General features: G+C 56.1%; 1 protein-coding gene across 1 annotated transcript; it reads left to right on the top strand.

The window, feature by feature from the left end:
* Positions 1–715: 715 nt before the first annotated feature.
* Positions 716–2,146, top strand: LOC109758513 (protein trichome birefringence-like 19). The gene has a single exon (XM_020317371.4). It carries the CDS (start codon positions 736–738, stop codon positions 1,966–1,968), a length of 1,233 nt encoding a protein of 410 aa, XP_020172960.1. The 5' UTR covers positions 716–735; the 3' UTR covers positions 1,969–2,146.
* Positions 2,147–23,071: the final 20,925 nt, after the last annotated feature.

The following is a 23,071-nucleotide window of genomic DNA, read 5'->3' as shown; positions in this document are numbered from 1 at the left end:
GGCTTAAAACTTGTGATGCGTGGTTAAGACATGTGTTTGTGCCTAAGTTTGTTCTGTCTAGTTTAGTTCTTTTCATGTGTGCCTCTGGTAACCTCACCACATCGAGGAGGAGATTACCACACAGCTATCCTGAATGTAATCAAATAATCGGACTTATGTTTCCCCTCAAATAAGTCCACAATCAAAGTAGGCCTTTTGTTTTGGCACATACAGGCTAGAGGGAATACAAACAACCAATCAAGGTGTGAATGTTGGTTTCTTGCGCTCAGTCAGGTCCAGTTGAGAATAGTATGCAAAGTGCTTAAAAATGATGCAGTAACCGAGATTGTCACGACCATAGCGTTGGAAAACACGCGACAGATCAGAAATAAAATACTCATTCTCGAATGTGTGGAATGGTTGGTGAACTTCCGTTCCTAGATCTCGACACGCCGGTCAAAAAGATTGAAGCTCTACCGCTAGCTCAGTATACAAGCGCACCTGTTTAGCACTCAAGGTCACGTGGAATCCACCATCACAAGTGTAAGCCGCACACTAATTACGTACCGTGCAACGCTAACTAGTCACCACCGTCTTCGTCGTCAATGCTACCGCATCGACATGCTACTTCCAGCTGCCACTACACTCATGAACGTTCATGAAGCAGCACAAAAAAAGAATCTGTATACATAAACTCGTTCATACTATCATAAACATAATGCTCATGATCCGTAGTTCGTTGGGAACTTGGGATAGATGTTAACAGCGATGAAGTTTCATGGAGTTAAGCTCCCGTCGATTGCCCATTACAGCCGCCACTGGCACTATGTGCTCCCCGCCGCCGTCCTCACGACGTGCCTTGTAGTCCTCGCGGCGATGAGCCTGCCCGGCGGCGTGCCGCTGATGCCGCTGGCGGTCACGAGCACGGCCGGCCATGGACGAGGCGTCAACGGGTCCTGCGACATATTCAAGGGCGAGTGGGTGCCCGACCCGGGTGCGCCGGGATACACCAACGAGACGTGCCCCGTGATCCGCGGCCACTACGACTGCATGCGCTACGGCAAGCCGGACCTCGGGTTCGTCCGGTGGCGGTGGCGGCCGGACGGGTGCGAGCTGCCCCGCTTCGACGCGGCGCGGTTCCTCGGCGCCATGAGGGGGAAGTCCGTGGCGTTCGTCGGCGACTCGCTCGCCAGGAACCAGATGCACTCGCTCGTGTGCCTCCTGGCGCGGGCCGAGCGGCCCGTGCCGTGGACCAAAGCGGGATACGTCTACCGCTACGAGCGCCACGGCTTCGCCGTCGCCGACTTCTGGTCGCCGTTCCTCGTCCGCGCCGTCGAGACCGACCGGGACGGCCCGACGCGCAGCGGGGCGGGCCTGTGGAGCCTCCACCTGGACGAGCCGGACGCTGGATGGGCGGCCCACGCCGGCATGTTCGACTACATCGTCGTCTCCGCCGGCAGCTGGTTCTACCGGCCGTCCGTGTTCTACGAGCGTGGCCGCCTCGTCGGGTGCAGCGGCTGCCTCGCGCCCAACGTCACCGACCTCACGCTCCGGTACTCCCTGCGGCTGGCGTTCCGGAGCGCGCTCCGCGCGGCCGTTGGCGCGCCGGGCGGCCGCTCAAGGACGGTCATCGTGCGGACGATCTCGCCGTCGCACTACGAGAACGGCACGCGGAACGAGGACGGCGACTGCGTCCGGACGCGGCCTCTCCGGCGCGGCGAGTGGGAGATGGACGAGGGGCAGAAGGAGATGCGCCGGATACAGGTCGAGGAGTTCGCGGCGGCAGAGGCTGCGGCGAGAGGGAAAGGGGTGAGGATGCTGCTCATGGACGCGACGGAGGCCATGGCGCTGCGGCCGGACGCCCACCCGAGCAAGTACCGGCTGTGGGAGTCGGAGAAGTTTACGGTGTCCCGTGACTGCCTACAGTGGTGCCTGCCCGGCGCCATGGACGCGTGCAACGACATGCTGCTTCACATGCTGATCGGTTAACTACCAGTACTCCTTACTATTATTACTGCTAATTGGCTAGCTCGGTAATTTGATGGCCTGAATATGTGCGATGTGCCTCTAACTATTAATTCTCAAGCAGCTGGTAATATTGGAAAATTATTTATGTACACAAAAAGGGACAAGGCGAGTGAAACAATCTGATCTTTTTGTGGAGAAAGATGACTGAGTACGTGTTGTCCGCGCTAAATTTCAGAGCATTTGTGTGTCTGAGTAGCTCTCAATAAAAAAGATAAATTTAAGGTCCAGGTAAACAAGTTTACTGTTTGGATCTGATTTTTTTCTGAGAGCTACTCCTATCTCCAAATGCTTTGAAATTTGAAATTTGGCACGCACTCACGCCCTAAAATATCTTTCATGCAAAAAAAGATTTATTTTTTTACTATCGCTTTTGAATTGACTGTCCATTGGGTGCAAATGAGCCCGGGCTCAGAATTAGATATTCGCACAAAAAGTTACTTTCTCTATAAACTAATATAAGACGTTTTAGATCATTAAGTTTTCAGAGAAATATATTTTCCAATATGTAAACACAATTATTGTGGACAATGCTAATGCCCACACGCCATATAACATACCGACTGCGCCACGTCACCGGATGCATGCATGTGGGAATCTTTTTGGATTTTTCAGTTTTTAAAATGTTTTATCCCTTAAATGAAAAATCCGATTGAAGATCCTTTTTCACCATTAAATCCCTCGCGACGAGATCTTCGAAACTAAATCTCATATCAATATATTTCGACGAAATTTTTTTGGGTTAAAAGTTACCATGTCTATTGCATATGAATTGCCATGATGTTTAAGCTGAAGTTGCCATGATATGTTTCAGCAATTTTTTTCTACATTTAAAAGTAAATTTTGACATATTATAAAACAGGGAATTAAGAAACTAGACTTGCCATGAACCATAAACTAAAATTGCCATGATTCATAAAAAAATAATTTTCATGGTCAATGTACTAGAATTGCCATCATAAAAAAACTAAAATTGCGATGCTCTACAAACTAAAATTCCACATGGCAACTTTAGTTTAAGCACTACGGCAACTACAGTGTAAACATCATGGCAACTTTTGGGTAAAAAAATTTTCATCAAAACATATCAACATGGGTCTAGTTTTGAAGATCTCGTCGAGACGGATTTAATGGTGAAAATGGATTTTTATTTTGATTTTTTAATTAGGAGATAAAACATTTTTAACCCGAAAACCAAAAAAATTCCTGCTGATGTCATCTATTCATACGTGGCAAAATGAGTGGTGAAGGAGGCGTGTGGACGATATGTAAGATGCCACACGTGGACGTTAGTTTTTTCGATTATTTTAGAGAAAGCAACATGACTCTGCTGCATGTTTTCTTAATTTAAAAAAAAAGAGATATAAAGATGTAAACAAAGTTCTTACTCCCATGATGACATGGAAAATTTGCATCTTTGATAATCAACATGTCATTGGTTAATGAAGTACTTGCCGAGACAATGTAAATAAGGTAGCGGATGCCTAGTGTAACATGGCTCGAAGATGGTCGTCGATCCCCAAGCTGTATGGCTAGGCGGCGCACAATGCACCTATGTTTGTGCATGACTTAGTGGCCAACGATCTTGCTTGACACTTTGGTTAATGAAATATCAGATTCCCATGTAAAAAAAAAAGAAACATGTTGTTGATTGGCTAGAAGGGACGCAACGACCACAAGATATCTGTGGATTTATGGCCGCAATGGATGCGCCTAATTCTGTGACAGTTTCGAAAGTTTCGCCACCGAACAAAAGTGGGCCCAGCATGCCCAAATGCGTAATGTTTTCTGTCATGAAATGGGGCGGGCAGACTCTATTTCGCGCTTCAGGCACCCGTTACTAGTGCTTTTGCAAACGGGCGTCTGAAGCGCCGCCGTTCTGGGCCAGCCCATCTAACATCTTTTTCTTTTTGTGTCTTAATTCACAAAAAAGGGCGCCATTCGGGAATCAAACCAACGACCTCCCTCATCAAGGTACGCTGGTGTAACCAACACACCATCCAACGGGATATGGTAACAGTAAACTTTTCTCCTCTTATATTCATTCCTTTTTTTTCCTTTTATGTTTTTTTCTTTCGTTGGATTATTCACAAATATGTGAACGTATCGATGTTTTTTAAAATTTGATGAACTTTTTCAAATCCATGAACTGTATTTCAAAATTGGTGATTTTTTTGAATTTTAATGAACGTTCTTTCAAATTCGATGAACTTTTTTAAAATCGTTGAATTTTTTCTGAAATTCCATGAACTTTTTCAAATTTGATAATTTTTTCTGCATTTTGATGATTTTTTTCAAATTTTATGAATTGTTTTCATATTTGATGAAATTTTTTCAAAACCGATAACATTTTTTCGAAATCGATTAACTTTTTTCAAAGTCAATGAACTTTTTATCAAATTTGTGATCTTTTCCAAAATGGATGAACTTTTTTTCGAAAGTAATGAGGTTTTCCATTTTTCAAGAACCTTTTCTAGTTTTTGAACTTTTTTCAGATTCGTGGTTCTTTAATTCTTTTGTGAATTACTTTTCAAACAAATAATTCTGGGTATATAATATATCTCTAGAACAATGGCCAAATAGATCTTGTTTCTGATAATAGAAAAGCTTGGCAGCTTTGTGTGGTGGTTCTAGCGTTAGGTTGCTCTCATTTAGGTGAAGAGTTTGATTCCCAGCTCTCGCCGACTGGGAGCTCCCGATGAAATGTGCCACAGATTGAAAATCGCGGGAGGACTTAATATATTTGTTAAGAAATAAGTGTAATTCAAGGTTTCAAATATAGTTCAGATAAAGTTGCCATAAATTTGAATTGCTCTATATATTATATATAAGCAAAAATATATATACAAGATTATTTAAATGTATTTTTAAAATTTATATAAAATAGATACATGTAGTTCTTTTTTTTTGACACGTGCATGTAGTTCAAATTTGTGTTATCTTGACTAAAAAGCTAGAAAATCATTTAACACCTAAATATTATCAAATGAATTAAAAAAATTCCTAGCTTAATACATGAACTATATACTATAGTATTTTCCATGAATAAAAAATGAACTAGTGTAGATAAATACTTTTGGAAGGTACTATGCAAGAGGTACCTTAATTGATTTTTTTTTTCAGAAAATAGAAAACCCAAACTGCCGCATAACGAGATAGGGCATGCATATATATTTGTGAATAATGCTGTTCAGTGCAAATGATAAAGAAAATGTTTCATGGAGTACTTGATAATTTCCTTGAATGGTACGATACATCCTCAAAGATCCATTAGTTACAATGCTACGTAGCCTCCGTGTCTTGTGAAGAGGTAATAACATGACTCCATGCCTATTTTCATATACTCCCTCCGTTCTATAATATAAGACGTTTTTTAACACTCGTTCATAATTGATGAAGTCACTGATTCCTTCCTAGACTACACGTGACTCCTCACCACTGCAACTAGCAAGACAGGCCCTATATCCACTAGACGCAGCTTGCATGTGCGTCGACGGCACGCTCCAGATAGACATCTAGGCACACACCTCTACGGCTCCATCTAAAAGCATCTCCAGCCGTTGAGCCTTCCAGAAGGTATTTTTTTCACCGTTTGAGGGGCTGTCGGTGAAAAATTTAGCCCGAGGCTGAAGAAACTTCTACTCGTTGCGTTCCCACCCTTATCCAGACGGCTCGTCTCTCCTCTGCTCGGCCATGCCGCCTCCACCTCCATGGCCACCTGCTTCTGCTTCTCCGCCTCTCCACCCGACCTCGCCGGCAGCAGCGGCAGCCGGCTCCACATCTTCCCAGGCCGCGCCCGCTCGTCGGCCGCGCGCTCCCGCTCGCCCTCCCGCGGCCGCGCTCGCCCGTCCGCGCCTAGGCCGCGCCCGCTTGCCGGCCACGCTCGCCCGTCCGCGCCCAGGCCGCGCGCTCACGGGTGCCCTCCTTCCACGCCGCCGTCCTCCTCACCCGTCTGCGCCCAGGCCGCGCCCGCTCGCCGGCCGCGCCCTCCCGAGGACCTGCACGCCGTCCGTCTGCGAGCACGGCGGGCACCCCCTCTGCGTCGGAAACTCCGACGGGCGGCTCGGGCGCCGTGGAGCGCGCGGGTGCCGCTCCCTCCTGCTCGCTTGCGGGGGCGGCCCGAGGAGCTCGTCCGCTCGCGCCAGCAACTCCTCCTCCGCGTACATGGGCATCGAGCTCGACCCCCGCCACCTCGAGCCGGTGGATGCGAGCTTCCTTTACTCCCACCGCTCCACGGCACACGACGCTCAAGCGGGGGCTCGGGGCGAGGAGGCGCAGCGAGGGCTGCAGGTGCGCGGGAAGGGTGGCGAGGGCGGGAGGCGCGCGCGGGAAGCGCACCCAGGGCCGGGGCGCGCAGTTGATGCTTGCGTCGGCAAGGAGGTGGAAGGACCCGACGACCTGCACGGTGTAGCCCGTGCGCACGTCCTGAAGTCGTGCCGGAGGCGGTCCAGGTAGAGGAGCCGGCGCAGGCCGCGACGATGGATGAGCGAGGAAGGGCTGGTGGAGCGTGGAGGAGAAGGGGCGGCGGGCGTGCGGGAGAGAGGAGATTTTTGCTTGCAGTGCACGTGGTGGGCCTAGCCAGAAAAATGAAGGAGAGAGAGATTAGAGGCTGGCAGTGGGCCTTTTGCAGCCAAAAAATAGTGCCGGCGCCCCCAGCTCCCCCATTCCGTGGGGTTGCCTTGTGTGCGCTAGCCGTAGTTTTCGTCAAATCTGACGCAAAACGAGCCTGTAAGAATGCGGCTGGGACGCTTTTCTAGCGCCGGTGCTAAAAAAAACTTCTAAGCGCCGTCCTGGAGGTGCGGCTGAAGATGCTCTAAGGCAACCAAAACCTAGACATGATATGTATAGAAGGAACTCACGCTCCTCTATGAGATCTACATCGACCGGCCTCACCATGAGTAGAGTCGGCCGTGGCCGCACTAGGGACTCATTGGGGGCAGAGAGCAGGGCCAATTGTTGTGTAGGCACCGTGTGAGTGAGTGTGCGTGTGTGTCTACATTTTAATTGGTGTTTAAAGAAACATGGATATGTTAGATTGCGGCAGCAAATTAGTGAACTAGTCAATAATAATTGAAATGATAAACAAAGTTTATTGAACTTTTACAAGTAACAAATAATATGTTTACTTTAACAGAAGGCAGCGCTGGATGAACGCTGCGCGTGTGGTGGTGGCTTCGAACCATTGTTAGAGCAACTTTAATGGGGCGATCCATTTCGTCCGCCCGCGTCCGTTTAGGCCGGCATAGACAAAAGTGGCGGCCCAACGCGCCGACCCAAACTTAAATCGTGTCCGTCTGGCGTCCGCGCCGACCCATTTTCGGCCCAAAATTGCGCCTGAAATGCATCGGCGCGGACGCGAAGCGGACGCGCCGCGTGTCTCCTCGCCGTCCGCCGCGTACCCACCTGACGGCCGTCCAACTACGACGGTCAACATTATTTATGACGACGACCCACCTTGGGTCCACGCGTCAGCGACGACGGTCGTCCTTTTTTAAGCCGGGCGTGCAGCGGGGCCGTTGTCATCCACTGCCACTCGCCCCCGTCCCCATCTGGCCACCCCTGCCCCCACTTCGGCGACAATCCTAGCCATCGCCAGCATGGGCTTCTTCTCCGGCATCGGCAGCAGCCGCAAGGGCAAGGCCCCCGCCCGCCATTCCCCCTCCCTCCCCGCGCCGCCGCGCGCTCCCCGGTGGAGGCATCGCATCAATGTGCCGGTGCACCAGGCCAAGTGGCGCTGGCAGCACCGCGTGCCTCTGCCGTACCCCGACGCGACGCTGCCGCATGACTAGCATTTGGATCCGGAGAGGATCCCAGTGCCGGCGGCGCCGCGGACGGCGAGGGCCCATGCGAAGGAGGTGCGGCGCCGGCGGGCATTGCTGACGCCGGAGCAGCGCGCCGAACCGCACTACGCCGTCGACTCGCCCAACTGGGCTCGATGGTTCACCTTCGAGCACGAGGCGAGGCGACGTGGCGTCCGCGGCGTCGACCGCAGCCTGCCGCCGCCCCCGCTCGTCGTCCGTGACGAGGACCAGGAGGCCGAGGCCGCCTACCAAGCGGCCATTAAGGAGAGCGAGGAGGAGGAGCGGTGGAGGGATGCGGATGAGGCGGCTTTCCAGACTGCCATGGCGGAGGCCATGGCCCTCTCTGTCGGAGTAAATGGCCACGGGTAGCCCAACCGACTCCCCCCGACTGTTGAAAAAATTACCAGGCCAATCGAACCTTCAAGCATCCAGAGCACAGGGCCGCCTTCCCCTGGCCGGCTATCACCTAGGCCGACTACCAGAAGGCGACCCGGCCTCAAAAACCTTCCCGAAGAGAACTACAAGGTGGCCGACTCCAGGAAGCCGGCCCCAAGAGGACCGACTCCCAGAAGCCGGCCATGAAGAAGGCCGACTCCCAAAAGCCGGCCAAGGCTGCACCCTCAAGGGCCGCACCCACATAACGGTGATGAGACGGGGCGTGGCTACAGTACAACCTGCCACCCGCCGAATCCCGGGGCACGCGTGGCCACAGTACGCCGTACGAGTCGGCCATCCCCCGTCCGGCGCGGCATTGTTGCCATGTTGACCATGACACCACCCACGACAGGCGCCAGTACGGCCCGCGGGCGGCGGGCCCCTTCAGCCAAAGAGATGCTCGAAGGCGGCCAAGCCTCCCCCAGTCGGCCTGGGGCATAGCCGGCTCCCAACAGCCGGCTATTCCCCATCCTTGAAGTATGTGCATCATTAAGGAGACAAGACGAGGTAAGGCTATAGTGAGAGCCCGCAAGGCGGCGGCACTGTGGCCATGCTTACCTCGACAAAGCCCTCGTCATCAGAGGCAAGGCTATAGTAACCAGCCACCGACAAGACCCCCAGGCGGTGGGGCCGGCCTGTCGGCCATTAGGCCGGCAGCCGGCGGGACCCACCAGTCGGCGGGCCCCAGCAGTCGGCGGAGAAGCCGGCGAATACACATTGACGGCTAGGACCCGCGTCCAGCCGGATTACCATTATACCCCTGGGGGGTAGGCCTATATAAACCCCCCAGGGCACCCATGCAAAGGGTTGATCTCAGATAGTTTTAGACACCACAGAGAGAGAAAAGGAGAGCTAGCCTTGCCCTTCTTCTTCCTCTAGCCAAACAGCCCAAGGAGCCTCTTGTAGCTACGTGTATTGATCTAGTGATCATGCGGAGACCCCGCAGAGCAGGATTAGGGGTGTTATCTCCACGGAGAGCCCCAAACCTGGGTAAGATTCGCCGGCGTGCATGTCTTCGCCTTATCCCGTTTCCAGGCACCGGCGATGTCTTACTGGCTCCCACAATGATAAGCCACCCGTTGGCATATGTGGCACCTACCACCCGACATTTGGCGCCCACCGTGGGGCCAGGTGCACCGTCGTCCGGAGACCTGTTCTGGACGGGAACCCTTTTTCTCCCCCGCGGGCGTAGCCAGCCCGCCACGCCCGATGGCGCTTGCCCCGACGCGCTGCAAGGCGTCGACGACGCCTGCGCGGCGAGCTGCCTCGCCGATCTTCTTGGCGAAGCTCGCATCTCCGACGAGCCTGCGTCCGACGCGGGCACAGACTGCCCCGAGAGCTGCCTCGTCAGCCTCCTCGACCAGCTCCACGTCTCCAGCGAGCTTGCTGTGGACTTGGAGTCGGTCGGCTCCACCGACCCGATGCTGGTCGACTCCGACACGGCGTCGCTTGACGCCTTCCCCACCAACGTGGTGATCATCCACGACCCTCTCCCTCGAGCCGATAGTGGCAGCAGCGCTGTCACTGAGGTGTTGGTCATCAGCCACGGCGCCGTCTCCGGCGAGAACGCCCACGACGCCCTACAAGCGGCGCTGCACGACTTGTCCGTCCCTATCCCGGCCGACGCTGACGCCAAGACACTGGAGGCACGCCGCCTCGCCCTCGTCGCGGAAGGCCAGAAGATAGCATCCATGAGACGCCTCACTGAGGCTCACCAGCGCGAAGTCGACCGCGCCGCCTTTGGTACGCCGCCTTCTGGCGGGCCGAGCCGAGCCGGCTTCGTCAAGAAGCGCGGCGCAGCCATAGCCAGCATGCTAGGAGCAGATCGCCCAGTCTACGCCACGCCGCTCGAGAACCTGCGTGCCGCCCAGGCGGCCGCAGACGAGCTGAACGGGCTGGGGGTTGACGAGCTCCCCTACATGACTAAACGCATCCAGCAGCTGATCGACGCGGCCGCAGGGCAGCATGAAGCCAGCGCCCGCGCTGAAAGTCCTCACCCACGCCGAGAGCACGGCGCGACATCCCAGACGCCGACTGCAGAGGGCGCCCGCGCAAGAAAATACAAGGAGCCGGCCGCTAGCCGCAGCCGGACTCGGCTCACCATCGAGCGCGACGTAGAAGGCCGCCCCCGAGCTGTGGAACGACGAGGCGATCCGCCTCCTCCCCCACCTCGTGGGGAGAAATATCCTACCCCACCGCCTGTCACGCATCCGAGTCTCGGCGACCGACTAGGCCACCGCGAGGGAGTCGGCGAGAATGATGCCCGCCACCGGATCGACCGCCTAGCGCGATCCCTGGCGCTAGAAGAAGAAGATGATGTCGGCCCGCCTTGCTTTGGCCCCCGCATCCGCGACGAGCCCTTCCCCAAAGGGTTCTCGCTCCCAAGAGACACGCCAAAATACAACGGCTCCGTGAAGCCGGAAGACTGGTTGATCGACTACTCCACCGCAGTCAGCATAGCGAACGGCAACAGGCACGTTGCCGTGAAGTACGTCCCGCTCATGCTTCAAGGCACGGCACGCACTTGGCTGAACAACCTCAAGCCCTACAGCATCAACAGCTGGCTAGACTTCACGGAAGTCTTCGTCCGCAACTTCACCAGCACGTACAAGCGGCCTCCCAAGCCCCGTCAGCTCTCCTTGTGCGTCCAAGGGCCCAGCGAATCGACTCGCGACTACCTCACGCGTTGGGCCGAGCTCCGCAACTCCTGCGAGGGGGTGCACGAGGTTCAAGCCATAGAGTACTTCACCGCCGGGTGCCGAGAGGGCACCCTCCTCAAGCACCGACTCCTCTGCGACGAGCCGACTACCCTCGATGAGCTGCTGATCATAGCAGACAAGTACGCCACTGCCGACTCCTCGATGAAGACCGAGCTTCAAGTAGATGCCTCTGGGAAGGTACTCGCTCCGGCTCCCAAGACGCCGGCTGGCGACTCCAACCGACGCCCTTACCAGAACGACAACAAGCGCAAGGCCCCCATGCCGCCTTCCACCAGTTGGCAAGTAGCCACAGTCGAAGACGAACAAGCAGAAGAGCGGCCCGCTCCCAAGAAGCAGAAGGGCGGCAGGCCGGCTTGGCAGCCGGCTTTCTCCTACGAGCAAACCCTTGATGCTCTCTGCAAGTTTCACAGCGGCGCGAAGCCATCCAACCACACGACACGGAAGTGTCATTGGCTCACACGGATCTCCAAAGGCGAGGGGCTGGTGCCGCCTCCACCTGCTGGCCCGCCGCCTCCGGCCCCTCAACAGCCGGCTGTTCGCCCCGCAGTCGGAGCCATTCAAGATGAGTTCCCTGATGAGCACGCCGCCTACGTCGTCTTCACAAGCCAAATCGAGGATAAGCGCAGTCGGCGCTGACAGCACCAAGAAGTCAACGCAGTCGCCTCCAACAACCCAGAGTTCATGCATTGGTCTGAGAAGCCCATCAGCTGGAGCCAGGCTGATCATCCAGAGGTGATGCCATCTCCTGGCTCCTATGCATTGGTGTTGGATGCCACCATCGCGATAGAAAGGCGAGCTGCCTGTTTCTCCCGTGTGCTGATTGGCGGCCGGAGCAGTATCAACATATTGTACCGTGACACCATGGAGAAGCTGAACCTCAAGATGAAGCAACTCATGCCAAGCCGGACTGTGTTCCATGGTATCGTACCCAGCCTGTCCTATTCCCCAATCGGCAAGATCAAGATGGATGTTCTCTTCGGAGACAAGAATCACTTCCGCCGAGAGGCGATCTGGTTTGAAGTGGTGGATCTAGAGAGCCCTTACCACGCATTGCTTGGCCAACCTGCCCTGGCCAAGTTCATGGCTGTGCCCCACTACGCCTACCTCAAGATGAAGATGCCGAGTTCGAAGGGGATCATCACCATAGCCGGAGACTACAAGAAATCTTCCGAGTGTGCTGCAGCCAGCAGCCAGCTAGCCGAGTCCCTCGTGACTGCTGAAGAGAAGAAGATGCTGGACCGAGTCGTGGCCATGGCCGGCAAGCAGCCGGCCCTGTCCCCCGATCCCAAGGAGTATGACGCTCATGGCTCCTTCCATCCAGCCAAGGAAACCAAGAAGATACCGCTGGACCCGGAGAACTCGGAGAGGTTTGCTGTCATCGGGGCAAACCTAGACAGTAAATAGGAAGGCGAGCTCGTCGACTTCCTCCGTGAGAATCGGGACATCTTTGCATGGTCCCCAAAGGACATGCCAGGTGTTCCGAAGGATTTCGCCGAGCACAAGCTACACGTTCGAGCAGACGCAAAGCCAGTCAAGCAACCTCTCCGCCGACTGTCGGAGGAGAAGAGAAGGATAGTAGGTGAAGAGATAACCCGGCTCCTGGCAGCCGGCTTCATTATGGAGGTGTTTTTCCCAGAATGGCTTGCCAACCCGGTCCTAGTGTTGAAGAAGAACAACAAATGGCGCATGTGTATAGATTACACTAGCCTCAACAAAGCCTGCCCCAAAGATCCATTTGCCTTACCCCGAATTGATCAAGTGATAGACTCCACAGCCGGATGCGAGCTGTTGAGTTTCTTGGATGCCTACTCAGGCTACCACCAGATCAAGTTGGATCCAGCCGACCGCCTGAAGACCGCCTTCATCACACCATTCGGAGCTTTCTGCTACCTGACTATGACATTTGGCTTGAGAAATGCCGGTGCCACTTTTCAGCGTTGCATGCAGAAATGCCTCCTCAAGCAACTCGGCAGAAATGCCCACGTCTATGTAGACGATATCATGGTGAAGACGGAGAAGCGCGGCACCCTGCTGGAAGACCTCAGAGAAACATTTGCCAACTTGCGCCGGTTCCAGATCAAGCTCAACCCTGAGAAATGCGTGTTCGGAGTACCAACTGGCCAGCTTCTAGGCTTCTTGGTCTCCGAACGCGGCATTGAGTGCAACCCAGTGAAGATCAAGGCCATTGAGAGAATGGAGATTCCTACCAAGCTGCGAGACGTCCAGAAGTTTACCGGGTGCCTGGCCTCCCTAAACCGCTTCATCAGCCGGCTAGGAGAGAAGGCTCTCCCCCTGTACCGACTCATGAAGAAGTCCACCCACTTCGAGTGGAACGACCAGGCAGACCAAGCTTTCCACGAGTTGAAGAAGATGCTGACCACGCCGCCTGTCCTGGCAGCGCCGACTGAGAAAGAGCCCATGCTCCTTTACATTGCCGCGACTAGCCGAGTGGTCAGCACAGTGATTGTGGTCCAAGGCCCAGAAGAAGGCCGAGCTCAGTTAGTCCAGAGGCCGGTATATTATTTGAGCGAAGTATTGTCCACCTTGAAGCAAAACTACCCGCACTACCAGAAGATGTGCTATGGAGTATACTTCGCTGCCCAGAAGCTGAAGCCGTACTTTCAAGAGCATCCCATCACGGTCGTATGCACTGCCCCACTTGCCGACATCATAGGCAGCCGGGATGCATCCGGCCGGGTGGCTAAGTGGGCCATTGCGCTGGCTCCCTACACGATCTTCTACCAGCCCCGCACCGCCATCAAGTCCCAAGCATTGGCCGACTTCCTTGTCGACTGGGCCGAGACCCGGTACCTACCGCCGGCTCCCGACTCCACTCATTGGCGGATGCACTATGATGGATCCAAGATGCGCACCGGCTTGGGAGCCGGCATCGTCCTCACCTCTCCCAAGGGCGACAAACTCAGATACACATTGCAAATTCATTTTGCCGCCTCCAACAATGTGGCCGAGTACGAGGCGCTCATACACGGGCTCCGGCTAGCCAAAGAGCTTGGCATACGCCGAATCCTGTGCTATGGCGACTTGGATCTGGTAGTCCAACAATCATCCGGCGACTGGGACGCCAAGGACGCAAACATGGCGAGCTACCGATTCCTCGTCCAGCAAATCAGCGGATACTTTGAAGGGTGCGAGTTCCTCCACGTGCCACGGGCCGACAACGAGCAAGCAGATGCCCTGGCACGGATCGGCTCCAGCCAACAAGCTATACTAGCCGGCGTCTCTCTTCAACGCCTCCTCAAACCGTCTGTCAAGCCGTCTCCAGAATCACTCCATCTTCGTACCGCCTGCCCCTGATGCAGTCGGATCCGGCTTGGGGAACCCAGCAGGCGGCTCGGGGACTTCGAAAGGCGGCCCAGGGATGCCGTAGTCGCACCCGGCTCGGGGATTTCAGAACCCGGCCCGGGGACTGCAACAGTCGGCCCGGGGACTACAACGACACAACAGGCGGTGGCCAACTCCAACTCTTCACCACCCAACCCACCCACCCTGGTCGCAGTGGCTGTATTGGTGATAGAAGAAGTCGCAGCTCCATCATGGGCCCAACCCATCCTCAACATCCTAGTAAACAGAGAGCTGCCGACTGATGAGATCTCGGCAAGACAAATTCAACACCGAGCCGGAGCATACACAATAATCAATAGAGAACTCATTAAGCGTAGCGTCACTGGAGTCTTCCAGCGCTGCGTCGAGCCAGAGAAGGGCATAGCAATCCTCAAGGACATCCACCAAGGCGAATGCGGCCACCACGCAGCCTCAAGGTCACTTGTCGCCAAAGCTTTCCGCCATGGTTTCTTCTGGCCAACTGCTTTGGAGGACGCCAAGGAATTAGTCAAATGTTGCAAAGGGTGCCAAGTCTTCAGCTCCAAGCAACACCTGCCGGCTTCTGTACTCAAGACCATCCCCCTTACATGGCCCTTTGCCGTCTGGGGGCTGGACATGGTGGGCCCATTCAAGACGACACGCGGCGGCATGACACATTTACTTGTCGCCGTAGACAAATTCACCAAGTGGATTGAAGCGAAGCCAATCAAGAAGCTGAATGGGCCGACTGCCGTGACATTCATCGCAGATATCACCACTCGGTATGGCATACCACATAGCATCATCACCGACAACGACACGAATTTTTCCAAGGGAGCACTGGCACGTTTCTGCGCGACACAGGGCATCCGACTGGACTTAGCGTCCGTTGTCCACCCGCAGTCAAACGGCCAAGTCGAGCGAGCAAACGGCCTCATCCTCTCCAGCATCAAGCCCCGACTGGTCATGCCACCGGAGCGTTCGGCCGGCTGCTGGCTCGATGAGCTGCCGGCTGTCCTCTGGAGTCTGCGTACTACCCCGAACAAGTCAACCGGCTTCACTCCTTTCTTTCTTGTATATGGTGCCGAGGCTGTCATCCCAACTGACATCGAGTTCGACTTGCCTCGAGTCACCATGTACACGGAGGCGGAGGCCCAGGAAGCGCGAGAAGACGGCGTCGACCTGCTGGAAGAGGGCCGGCTGTTAGCACTCAGCCGGTCCGCCATCTACCAGCAGGGTTTGCACCGTTACCACAACCCGAAGGTCAAGCCAAGATCCTTCCAAGAAGGCGATCTTGTGCTCCGGCTGATCCAGCGAACAGCCGGCCAAAACAAGCTCTCGGCCCCTTGGGAAGGCCCCTTCGTCGTCAGCAAGGCCCTAGGCAACGACTCCTACTACCTGATCGACGCACAGAAGCCGAAGGCACGCAAGAGAGATGATTCCGGCAAGGAGTCGGAATGACCATGGAACGCCAATCTCCTCAGAAGATTTTACAGTTGAAAGCAGTATGTACCTCGCTACCTTTTTGTATTAAGTACAAGACAACGGGCCCCCCGAGGTATACTCGGGGACTACCCTCTTTTATCTATGTATGACGAGTGTCATACCTATGAATGTATTGTTACATTTGATTTTCTGTCCGGCACCGGGTTCGACCAGTCAGCCCGGGGACTTGCCGCCTTGAGTATATCAAAGTTCTACCTGCAGTCAGACAAGTAGTGTGCCAGCACCCGAGCCCTCTCTTGTTGAAAGTCGCAGCTCGAAGAACCGACTGACCGACTGGCAAGAGCCAAAGGCAGGAAAGGATACCCACACGAAAAACGGCTAAGGACTAATGAACCTATATAACACAAGCCGGCCTCCCAGCACGCCTACCGGCTGTCAGAACAGCCGGCTGGCCGGCTACCCATTCACTTTGCTATAATCCAAGAAAGCTAGAGTACTTTCCCTCCCAACCGGCCAAGCACTTCTCCAGCCACAGACTGCAGAGCAGCTGTCCGGCTGGGAAGGCGGCGACCAAGGGAGGGCGGCAAAGGAAACAACCAAAGGATGAAAAGCAAGAACAATGGGAAGCCAAACACATGCATGATTATATTTACACAAAAGGCCTTCGAAAGGTCGGCATTTAACATAGTTTGAATACACCCCCAGTGGGTGGAACTGCGCAAATTTAACAAAATATTGTTCAAAGAGTAATAAAGCAGGAAAGTAAAGGCGGCAGATTAGGCTAAGGGCGCAACAGGCGAGCCAGGCTGGTTGGTGGAGACAGCAACGCCGGCTGGAGGAGTGGCCGGCTGGCGAGTCTCGGCTTGATCATCGCCGGCTGAAGGCGGTCCGCTCGCACGCGCCTCGTTGCTGGAGGCATGATCAAGCTGAGGCTGGCCGGCTGCTCCACCATCTGGCACGGCGTCTTCACCATCCTCCTCCTCCTCGCCCTCGTCGCTGGAGTCGATCTCCTCCGCCGAGTCCTCGCCATCTGCTGGGTTCAGCCCGAACCACTCCTCCGGCTGAGCAACGCCGTTATCATCCACCTCAGGAGCAAAGGTGCTGGTGTCGGTGTAGTCGGCGATCACCGAGGCACGCTGGATGATAGCCGGCTCCAGCTCCGTGTTGGCCTCCTGCCGCCAGGTGGCCAGCTGGTCCAAGCTCAGCTCAGGATACCAGGCTTTGACGAACTCCAGCGCCCGCCTGGCACCTGACCGAACTGCAGAAGCCTTCCAGGCCTCGAAGCGTCCGATCGCTACCTCCAGCCAGTCGGCAGTCCGACTGGGAGTGCGGGGATTCACCTTGCCGGGCCAGAGGGCGGCCAGCACTTGCGCCCCAACACGTTGAAGCCGGCGCAGCATGCGGTAAGCCGGCTGGAGGCGGGCTTGAATCGCCAGGAGCTGTTCCTCAAGCGACCGGCGAGCGTTCGGCGCGATCTCAGCGCCAGCCTGCCTTTGCGCCTCGTGGTGGGCCTTGACGACCTGGTTGGCGGCAGTAGAGTAACCAGGGAAGTACTCTGCACAAGAAAGAAAGAAAGAGAAGGAAGAGAAAAATACAAAGTTAGAGAATGAACCAAATGGCAAGCGGCAAGCAAGGAACGAAGAAGAAGGCGGCCCACCGTCAACCAAGTCTTCGATCTGGCCGTAGCCGTTGATCAATGACTGCCTCGCTTCAGCCTAGCTCGCCTCCTCAGTCTCGTACTCGGCTTGGAGGGTGGCCTCGCTGTCCTGCACCGCCTTCAGGGCCGCCTTGTGGCTCTCCTCCTGGTCGGCCAACTTCTTGACCAGGCGGTCACGCTCCCGAGCCAAGGCGTCGAACTCGGCTTCCTTAACGCGAAAGGCGGCCTGGGTCCCACCCAGCTGCTCCCTCAGTTTGGGGTTGGCCGCTGCAGATATGGCAAAGAAGAAAAAAGCAATAAGAAAGAAGTCGTCAGGAAAGATCCGGCCCGACTGCTCAGTAGTCGGCCCGAATCTCGGGGACTACACCCAGTGGGTGCGCTGACGCGCCCCCACGGAAGATAAAAGAAAGGAAGCACCTACCCCGGCTCTCCGTTAGATCAGTGGTCTTCTGGGACAGCTCCCGAGCCTGGGAGTTGAAGGCAGCCGCACGGAGGTTAGGGTAGTCCTGCAAGTCGGACAGAGAAGCGAGTAGGAACAAGATAGCAAAATAAAGTCTACCAAGAAGTTCCAAGCCGCCTGCTCAGCAGCCGACTCGGAACTCGGGGACTACACCCAGTGGGTGCGCTGACGCGCCCCCACGGAAGAAAACAAAATCAAGAAGCAAAAAACGGGAAGACTCACCCGAATGGCCGCCCGTGTCACGAGGAACTCGTCATTGTACTGCCTCAGCACGGCGGCCTGGGATTGAAGCCGGTTCCGGACTTCTTGCGCCGCCACATTCACCACGGCCGTCCCACCACCCGGCGTCCACCCCGAGCTGGCGCTGGCCGTCTCCACGTCCTGGGCCGACGAGCTGGAGCCAGCGGCCTTCTGCGGGTCCGGAGCCGAAGTTGCCTTCTCCGCGCGCTGGCGCGATGGCGACCGGACCACCAGGTCCGTCCTCGCGGCCGGCTTGCCTCCAGCCGATTGCGCAGCCGGCGCGACAGATGAGCCCGCGCCTTGATCAGACGCCGGCTGGCGGCGCGGGACGATTTCCGCCTCGTCGTCATCTGGCCAGTCGTCGAAGCTGGCTCCAAGCCCGGAGCCGCCTGCTTCGCCGCCTCCTGCCTCGGTGTTGTCGTCCATGGCGGCCGCCCCCAAGTCGGGGTCCTCCAAGTCGTGCGCCGCCCGGTCGGGGAGAAATTGGCGATCCGCCCCCGCTGACCCGACCGCCGGTCGAAGGAGAGGGTTCTGCCAAAAACGAGCCAACTGGTCAGAGTCGGCCAAGAAAAACTTGGTGACTAAAGTACTAAAGAAGAGAAGATTTAGAAAGCATACCATAGGCGGAGGATTGGCACGGGAGTATGGCTCCTTGCCAAACTGCCACTCCTCGGAGAGCTTGCAGTTAGCGAGATAATTCACCATGTGAGCTACCTAGTCATGAGGCATCTCCTTGGTGCACATCCGAATCGGGTCGAGTTGGCCGCTCATTTGATAGATCAAATGAGGACGACTTTGAAGCGGGAGCACCTGACGCACCACGAAGGCGGCCAGCAGGTCGGACCCAGTCAGGCCCTCCGACTGAATCATTACCCGGAGTCGGGCAACGGCGGCGGCTCCAGCCTGCGTCAGCGTCCTGGCCCGATAGGATCACTAGGGCCGCCTCCCAGCCGGCGGGCCGGCTACGTAAGCCGGCAAGTTGACGTAGTCGCCTTGCGGGGCGACGTTCTTCACGTAGAAGTACGACTTCTGCCAGAGCTTCACCGACTGGATCAGCGTGATGACAGGGAAGGGGTTGTCGGCTGCCGACCTCCGCATCGCGATGAAGGCGCCGCTCTGAGCCGGCACGCCCTGCATCCGGGTGCCGAGCTTGGATTGGAAGAACTCCCCCCAGAGCTCGAGGGTGGGAAGAACGCCAAGAAAGCCCTCGCACAGAGTGACAAAGGCAGACAACAACACCACCGTGTTTGGAGTGAGGTGGTGCGACTGGAGCTGGTAGAATTCAAGAAAGGAGCGGAAGAAGGCGCTAGCTGGCAGGCCGAGGCCGCGCAAGAAGTGCGAGCGGAAGAGTACCCGATCGCCTTCCTGCAGCGCCGGCGTGATCTCCTTCTCTGGCGTGAGACGGACCTGCACTTGGTCCTTGCCAGGCAACCGCCGCGTCTTTCGGAGGAAGTCGATGTGGTCCGCGTGGACGTTGGAGCCGTCCCAGTCTCCGCCGTGCTGCATGATGGCGAGAAGCTGACGAGAAAGGGTGCGGCGGCGGAGAAACCACGGCCCCGCGGCGGCGAGGTTGCGGGGTGGTGCGAAGATTGGTGGGACGGCGCGGCGGCGAGAGGTTGCTGCGATGGAGAGAAGAAGGAAGAAGATGGCGGAGCGAGGATGAGCGTGCGAGCGTCTGCCACTCCCCCTCCTTCCCCTACTTATAGCCTCGTGCGGCGAAGCCGAGGAGGCGAGGCGTGGGGGGGGGGGAACGTGGGATTAACTGCGCCCACTCCCCCACGTCCCGCGATTATAGCGCCCTAATGATGTGCAGAAATTGCCGTCGGAAGGCGAGCGGCCCGCTTTGGGCCACAGAAAATCCGCGCCTGGCCCTAGGCGTGGAAGTGGTGGGCCCCGGCCTGCGGCGGCGTCCCGTCACGCGCGTGGGCTGGCAGGCCTTTTTCAGCCGGAAGGTGCCACGTGGCGCGCGGGCGGCGAGCGGCCGGCCCGCAGCCCGGCGAGCGCACCGGCTGGCTCCCGCCTTCAGACTTCAAAAATTTCGCCAAGACGGCGCACCCGACCGAAGCCGGCTCCTAGCTGCTGGCTCTTCAAGATAAGAAGCTGACCGAGCTTCTCGACCCCCTCTCAGCCTCAAAGCCCAACCAGCTTCGGGGACTACTGTCGGAGTAAATGGCCACGGGTAGCCCAACCGACTCCCCCCGGCTCTTCAAAAAATTACCAGGCCAATCGAACCTTCAAGCATCCAGAGCACAGGGCCGCCTTCCCCTGGCCGGCTATCACCTAGGTCGACTACCAGAAGGCGACCCGGCCTCAAAAACATTCCCGAAGAGAACTACAAGGTGGCCGACTCCAGGAAGCCGGCCCCAAGAGGATCGACTCCCAGAAGTCGGCCATGAAGAAGGCCGACTCCCAGAAGCCGGCCAAGGCTGCACCCTCAAGGGATGCACCCACATAACGGTGATGAGACGGGGCGTGGCTACAGTACAACCTGCCGCCCCCCGAATCCCGGGGCACGCGTGGCCACAGTACGCCGTACGGGTCGGCCATCCCCCGTCCGGCGCGGCACTGTTGCCATGTTGACCATGACACCACCCACGACAGGCGCCAGTACGGCCCGCGGGCGGCGGGCCCCTTCAGCCAGAGAGATGCTCGAAGGCGGCCAAGCCTCCCCCAATCGGCCTGGGGAATAGCCGGCTCCCAACAGCCGGCTATTCCCCATCCTCGAAGTATGTGCATCATTAAGGAGACAAGACGAGGTAAGGCTACAGTGAGAGCCCGCAAGGCGGCGGCACTGTGGCCATGCTTACCTCGACAAAGCCCTCGTCATCAGAGGCAAGGCTACAGTAACCAGCCACCGACAAGACCCCCAGGCGGTGGGGCCGGCCTGTCGGCCATGAGGCCGGCAGCCGGCGGGACCCACCAGTCGGCGGGCCCCAGCGGTCGGCGGAGAAGCCGGCGAATATAGACACTGACGGCTAGGACCCGCGTCCAGCCGGATTACCATTGTACCCCTGGGGGTAGGCCTATATAAACCCCCCAGGGCACCCGTGCAAAGGGTTGATCTCAGATAGTTTTAGACACCACATAGAGAGAAAAGGAGAGCTAGCCTTGCCCTTCTTCTTCCTCTAGCCAAACAGCCCAAGGAGCCTCTTGTGGCTACGTGTATTGATCTAGTGATCATGCGGAGACCCCGCAGAGTAGGATTAGGGGTGTTATCTCCACGGAGAGCCCCGAACCTGGGTAAGATTCGCTGGCGTGCATGTCTTCGCCTTATCCCGTTTCCAGGCACCGGCGATGTCTTACTGGCTCCCACAATGACAAGCCACCCGTTGGCATATGTCGCACCTACCACACGACACTCTCCGCAGCGGGCGACTGCGTCGTGCCGCCGGTGACCCCGCCGTCCCCGCGCAAAGCCGAGCCGGAGAAAGCCGGCCTACCTCGAGCACTACTCCTGGACCGGAGTAGTGCGCGAGTGGGTCAGCGCTCCGCTGATCTGGCTCGAGGCGACGAAGAAGCAGGAGGCGGCCTACCTCGACCACTGGCGCCGCATTCGGCTGGCCGAGTAGCGCCGGGAGGGCGAGGGCCTGCAGATGCTCGAGCGCGAGGCCGAAGAGGAGGCGTGCCAGGCCCAGGCAGCGGCGGCGCAGCCCGACATCGCCGCCCTCTGGAACACGGCGTTCCCCTGGGCCGGCCCTGCGCCAACGCTGATCGACCTCACCGGCCCCGACGTAGACGCCGCCGCCGCCGAGGACGCCTAGGGCAACGCGTCGTCTAGTTTTTAGTGTTTTTATGTTAATTAATGCAATGTGGACTTTCGCCGGCCTACGTGGCCGGCTTTTATGTTTAATTAAATGCATGTATTTATTTTTAAAATGCTTTTAAACTTTCTTTTGGCGCGCCGAAAAAATGGGTCGGACCATCGTTGGACGCTCGCGCCGACCCAAACACAACGCCGGACGTTTGTGTCCGCCGGGCTGATCCAAACGGATAAAAAACGGAGAAAAGCGCCGTCCGTTTGGGTCGGCCCATTGGAGTTGCTCTTAGTGCCGGAGATAGTTGGGAGCAGATTCCAGCCATCTCGTCACTGGCCCTGTTTGGATCCATGTGTTAGAGTTAGTTTGGGTTAGTTTGGACTCAACTAACCCAAAAATATTCAAACAGGAGGGTTAGTTTGGGTTAGACTAACCCACCTAAGAGGTGCTTATTTGGGTTAGTTCTTCTCGGGACCATTAAAAAAATACTTTTTCTCTCGCTCTCCCAGCAGCAGATCCCTCCCCACTTCCTCGAAACTTCTCGTCCTCTCCCTCCCTCCCTCTCGCACCGTCCGTGAAGGCGCCTCGCCGTATCCGCGCTCCATCTAACCCTGCTATCCAAACACCCCTCTGGTTAAAGTTAGTTCAGGGCTAGAATCTAACTCTAATCTCTAACTGAGTTGGAGTATCCAAACAGGACCACTGTTACGTAGGATATTTCATGTTTGATAAATCGCCTGCTGCGTTACCATGGGATGCGAGGTTCAGTTCAATGGTAGATTCGAGGATTGGTTGGCACGAGGAGTGGGTGGCATGGCTGTTTTTCTTTCCTGACGTTATGAGCGGCGTGAGCCCCGACAGGGACTTGTTTTCGCTCTCATGGTACTGTCGACACGAAGACATAATAAAAAATTTAGCCTTTTCTTGTCGCTGCCTCGCGTCTCATCTATTTTGTCTGACTGCAACTCTGATGAGCTATAACTTGATACTGGTTTAACAGACCACCATGATTCCGTGCACTAGCTGAAAGTGTGCATATTCAATCCGGCTGACGAAAGGTACATATAATTTTGACCCTCGATCATCAGTCAATTTCATAGCTAGCTGCTCCATACATATCCAATGGTGGCAGGACAAGTAATGAATTGGTGTAAAACAATACACAAATGTCGCATTCTGTTGTTTTTTCAGGAAATATCGTGTTGCTTCAAAATATCATAGTGCGAGACTGA

This window comes from Aegilops tauschii, chromosome 7, assembly GCF_002575655.3.
Source record: "Aegilops tauschii subsp. strangulata cultivar AL8/78 chromosome 7, Aet v6.0, whole genome shotgun sequence".
Lineage (NCBI taxonomy): Eukaryota > Viridiplantae > Streptophyta > Magnoliopsida > Poales > Poaceae > Aegilops > Aegilops tauschii.
The sequence above is the reverse complement of the archived record's forward strand: the minus strand, read 5'-3'. Positions and strand labels throughout refer to the sequence as shown.